This window comes from Phalaenopsis equestris, unplaced genomic scaffold (genome assembly GCF_001263595.1).
Source record: "Phalaenopsis equestris unplaced genomic scaffold, ASM126359v1 Scaffold000107, whole genome shotgun sequence".
NCBI classification, from domain to species: Eukaryota; Viridiplantae; Streptophyta; class Magnoliopsida; order Asparagales; family Orchidaceae; genus Phalaenopsis; species Phalaenopsis equestris.
The window spans coordinates 5,420,907-5,426,505 of record NW_018164549.1 but is presented as its reverse complement, the minus strand read 5'-3'; the positions used below and the strand labels follow the sequence as shown (position 1 = coordinate 5,426,505).

General features: G+C 34.7%; 1 protein-coding gene across 2 annotated transcripts; it reads right to left on the bottom strand.

Moving 5' to 3' along the window:
• Nucleotides 1-2,274: 2,274 nt before the first annotated feature.
• LOC110020876 (transcription factor MYB39-like) lies at nt 2,275-4,107 on the bottom strand. 2 transcript variants are annotated; one of them, XM_020719148.1, is made up of 3 exons: nt 3,771-4,104; nt 2,594-3,265; nt 2,275-2,471 (listed from the first exon to the last, which is right to left on the bottom strand). In XM_020719148.1, the coding sequence occupies exons 1-3, from the start codon at nt 4,031-4,033 to the stop codon at nt 2,456-2,458; spliced, it is 951 nt and encodes a 316-aa protein (XP_020574807.1). In that variant the 5' UTR covers nt 4,034-4,104; the 3' UTR covers nt 2,275-2,455. The 2 variants fall into 2 exon arrangements, with proteins under 2 accessions (XP_020574807.1, XP_020574809.1); XM_020719150.1 differs by having other exon boundaries at nt 2,440-2,471; nt 2,590-3,265; nt 3,771-4,107.
• Nucleotides 4,108-5,599: the final 1,492 nt, after the last annotated feature.

Here is a 5,599-nt window from a genome sequence, read left to right as displayed (position 1 = left end):
GATCATCTATCCAGAGAGCTATAAACAAAGGGGAAGAAGATATGTAAATATTAAGTTCCATGGGAGCATTTTAAATATATTTCACTGAATGATTTATTGGATAAATTACAATTATCTTACAGTATTAATGACTACTTAATGATAAGTAGCTCATGGATTAGTTTTAATCAGGTTCTCAGAAAGCAGCTGCTTGCCTTGTATGTTTTCCTTAATGTTCTCCTCAAGCGTATTACTCTTGTACACTTCTTAATAAAATTATGTTAATCTCAATTTAGCACATATTCTAATTCATTAACAAAAGAATATAGTTAATTAATCTCTCAGTTCATCTTAGAAATCTTTTCACTAATGAAACTAAACAAGCGCTTAATTGCTTGCTGCAGAAGTTAACTGCTCATAGTTTGGAACAATATATATACTTAAGATTAAATTAATTAATTATGATTTTAGCAGGTTAATTATTCCAATGGCTGAAGCGAGCACTCAATTGGACTTGTAAAAGTTTGCTTGTAGAAATGATGAAAGATAGAGATGGCTCTCAGATGTTGGTATATTCCTGGTAATTATGAAGATGCAGTCAATTTCTTGAAGCTCAAGGAACTGGTCATATACCTAATTGGTAACTAATGGTATGACTTTTGTTCAGATGTGATCTGGGAAGCTATGAGAAGCTATGAGAGAAATATATGGAATATAACTATAATTTATAATATATGACTAAAGTTCTTGACTCTAAATATTGTAATAACTTATACTGTTTAGTTAAAGTCCACGGTTTACTGCTCATCCATGAAAAATACAAAAGAATGAGATTTTAGCTTGATGATTGAGTCTATTTTTCTCTTGGATTGTGCCATAAAGAGAAAACATAAACAGAAAATATTACGTACGTCATTCAGATATTTCGTATTATGGACTTAATATTTTCTTCTAGATTGAAATTTGGCAGAGTCCCAAATATTACACGCGCGTGCACACACACACACACACACACACACACACACACACACACACACACACACACACACACACACACACACACACACACACACACACACACACACACACACACACACACACACACACACACACACACACACACACACACACACACACACACATATTGCAAGATTATACATTTTATTTTTGGCTAATGTGCTTCACATTCGAGCTCACACAAACACACTTACATATACATGATGAGTGCATGTGACCAGTTTCAAAATCAAATAGGCTAGATCCAACAGCTTGTTTTAACCTAACTAGCTTATTTATATTTGAGCAAATTGCAAATTGAGATCAAATCAGCCTAAATATGATCATCCTCACCTCTACTCTTGCCTTGAAAGCTTTATTATATCTTGGAAAAAATCTAGTTTAGGAAACTTTGATTTAACATTAGTCATGATAAATTTTATTGCGATTTAGGGTCCGTTTGGGGCAGCTTATCCGAAACTGCGTTTGAGTTTTTACACTAAACGTCGGCCGCGTGTCGACCCCCACAGGCCGCGTTTCAGGACACAAGCTGCCCCAAACGGACCCTTAAATTATATGAAGATAAGTTTAAACTTATCTCAAAATAAATTTGATTGCTTAATTTTATGTTAAACTTATCTCAAAATAAATTTGATGACCATTAAATCCATCATAATTTAATCTATGTTAGTATCATGAATTAATTAAATTACTCAATAGATATATTAGTTTAAGCTTGGTGTGACTCCTCAGGTCTGTTAAAACTAATATAAACTCATATATTAAAAATTATTTAAAATTGATTTGATTAAAAATTTCCTTTATTCTTCAAACTCTTAAATAAATTATGGACTTGATAGGTGTCCTTATGAAAAATGTGCATAAATATAGAATATATTCAATTACTACCACAAATTGACTGCCTCTACAGCATTACTATTATAAATTGACTGCGATGTGTCTCTCTCTCTCTCTCTCTCTCTCTATATATATATATATATTTATTTAGTCTGCTTTAAATGATTCGAGAAAACTTTTGACTTATAATCAATCTTAATTTTGAGTCAAATGTGTTCATAATTCAAGAAATTGGCTCATTTGAAGTCGACATAATATCAGCCAGCACATTGCGTTCCTCACCAAGAGAACAGAAACTCTTTATCCTTTCAAGGTCTTACGTACAACCCCAACAAATATTCAATATATATATATATATATATATATATACATACAGTTAATATAACCATATTCGACAACCGAGAAAAATATAAACCAAACAGAACTACATAGATTCTTGAACCGTGTCAATTCATTTCTTCTCTTGTCACTGATTTTGTACAAAAATATAAAAAAAAAAAAAGGAAACACGAAATGGTAAATGAAGTATTTACTGTCTTCTTGCCATTGAAAATGTGAATATTCGGCTACAGCCATGAATAATGACGAGCTAGCCAGCCAGTAAATTCTGTCCGCATTTCTTCTACCACGATATTTGTCTGCAACAAAAATCAAAATCCCATTCCAAGTTTAATTACAACAAATAATGCACCATTGAAGTGATTAATATTTATCAGAACTGCAATAACAAACTATATATATATATTCCTTACATACTTACTCCAAAACATCCTTCCAGCCAAGCTCCCCTGCATCCTGATCACAAAAATGGAGTCCATCCCACGCATCAAATGTCGTAGAGCTCGAAGAACAGCCCGCGACTGAGCTCGAATTAAAGCTAACAATCTGGTCCAAATGCTTCTGCTCAACTGATGCATTCTCAGGCAAAGATGAAACCAAAGCAGGAAATGAATAGTTATTATTTGAAAACAGTTCTCCTTGTTTGCTAATATCATCGATCATCTTTGATGCCATCTCCCCAGACTGCTCCAAACCTTCAAAATTGTTTGGTATCAAACTCTGGCCTGCAACCAATTGGCTAAATCCCTCCAGCTTATTAGTGTTCATGAGTTGTAGCAGAGTATCTGCAGGGGAAGTTGGATGAGGGGAAGACAGGAGTTGTAGGAGGCTCTGTATGATTTGGATTCTGGCAAATTGGGCTGCATCTGTGTGGAGATGAAGAAGGGATTGATCGCATGAGATTGCTAAGTTTTTTAGGTTGGTGTGGGAGAGGAGATTGGGTAGGTTGGCGATGAGGTCAAGATTGCTTATGGGGCGGTGGGTGATCGGGTCGATGCCCATGAGAAGGAGCTTCTTCTTCAGATGAGTGTTCCAGTAATTCTTGATCTCATTATCGGTCCGGCCGGGCAGCCGGGTTGCGATGGAAGACCACCTATACATATAGAATATTATTATTATTTTTTTAGAATATGTCATGAGATACATATATTAATTGAGTTTATATGCTTATATTTTTGCAATTTGAGTTTTACGTATGAGTTTGTTATGCATGCATTTGGTTCGTTATTTGGCTTGCTATTATGATGGACAGTTTTGGAACGTACGGGAGTGCTTGGTATATGTCATAAAAAGTGAATAGGTTTGCTTGTTTTTACATAAAAACTATGTTTTTAATGAAAACCTTTCCAGAAGCAACAAAAAAAAGTCGTTTTTAAACTTCAAAATTGAATTTTTACATTAACTATACATACATATTATCAAATAAAAAGATAATTTTGACACCTCATCTATTTAAAAAAGAAGTTTTTAAACTACAAGCAATTTAAATGGGCCCTAAGAATCATTCCAAACCTACCTCCAATAAAAGTTAATTCCTCATGGAAAATTTCTAAGAAAATTGCCAAAAAAAAAAAGAAAAAAAAAAAGAAAGAAATTACTTGTTTCCAAGCACGGAATGAAGATGAATAATGAGACGTTCCTCCTCCTCAGAGAACTTCCCCCTCTTAATATCTGGTCTTAGATAGTTAGTCCATCTCAGTCTACAGCTCTTCCCACACCGATTCAGCCCTGCACTCTTGGGCAGATGCCTCCAGCTTCCATGCCCATTCTTCTTTATATACTCCACAAGCTTCTGATCCTCTTCCGGCGTCCATGGCCCCTTCTTCACTCCAACTTCATCACAGCATGGATATCTCCCCATCAATCTTATTTTCTCTTTAATCTCTCTAGATGTTGCAGCTCCAGTGAGGAAGATGAGCTCTGGTTTTTATAGAGACATATAATGGCGTACATATATGCTCTTCTTTCTCTTGTTTCATATTACTTTATTGGTTAGTTTTATTTCTGTAAGGTCGAAATAGCCCTTTTGTGTATGAAAAATGATAAATATTCATTTTTTTTTTCATTTGTGACGTTGTAAAGAGATATTGATTGCATGCAAATATTTTGGTCTTTCCGTGACTTATTGTATTGTTAACAGTAGTCAAACCATAGTCTGCTTTCACTTTATTTTCTTAATTAACTGAAATTTGAATAGATTTACTTCTGATGATGGAGAAAAATTTGTGCACGTAAGACGTAGCGTATGTTAGGGGGGTTATATATATTTGTATTAAGTTCCATGACTTATTGTACCTTTTAATAAGTTCCGTGTTTCTGTTTTCATATATTTGTAGGTTACAGGTAAGTTATAGAGAGGTTACATGAGGTATAATGCGAAACTTACTAAAAGACACAATAACCTCGCACGTTTTCAACTAAAACTTCATCCAAAGAATTTTTGTTCATGATTATGCGTTTGGATGTCCCTTACACTGTAAGCTAACACCCCAAGCCATCCAAATGATTAGCGATAATAAGATGCCACGTAAGCATAAATTAAAGTAGAGTTAGGTTACCACCCGCCAGGTGGCAGCCCCAAACAGGCCTACCGCCTTTCTGGAGACAGCAAGCAAGCCTCAATTTTCACGTTCCCTAAATTTATTTATTTATTTAATTAATTAATCCCCACTCAAAATAATTATATAATTAGTAAAATAGCACGGAAGAAAAAACAGGGATTAATTAATTGAAGAAGTTGATTTTTTCGAAAACAGAAAGCTTAACTATGTGGTAGTTTAGAACTGAAATTTGTTAGCAGAGCGACAAGCTGAGTTAATATAGTTTGTTAATGCTGATTATGCTAATTATGATAATTAAGCCAATTTATTCTGAAGTGAAGTCGTGTGAGATGTATTAGTGGATGAACGTCCAGGATGTGGCGTGACGGTACACGAAATAAGACAGCGATGTGAATTTCATAATATAATTGGCCTAGTGGGAAACGTATTCGTTTTAGCTCACGAAACGTTAACGGTTGTGATTTGATTTGAAGGCCAGGCACAGTTCTGTTTGTAAATGAGATTAATAGTACACGAATAATATATATATATATAATCCCCCTTGCGTCTAAGAATTCGAGTACCACACCCTACACTCGGGCGGAATCGAACCCAAGACCAGAACGAACTTACAACTGACATGCAGATGTTTATATATATATATATATATATATATTGTGCCGCAAGCCTTGGACTCTTGGTTGACGGGGTTCAATATAAGTTTCCACAGGTCACGGGTTCAATCTCCAGTGGCGTTGGGTTCTCAAATATTTAGGCACATGACACGTACTCTCATCATATGCCCGAGCGCATGAGAAATCGGTATTTGGGTCTCTGCCAAATACCGAATATATATATATATATATATATATATATACATATATATA

Bases quoted from the DNA above. Each gene is read 5' to 3' on its own strand.
- LOC110020876 (XM_020719148.1), bottom strand. From the start codon at position 4,033: ATGGGGAGATATCCATGCTGTGATGAAGTTGGAGTGAAGAAGGGGCCA. The intron at 3,266-3,770 runs GTAATTTCTTTC...CTATATGTATAG, and splicing joins CATTCCGTGCTTGGAAACAA to GTGGTCTTCCATCGCAACCC.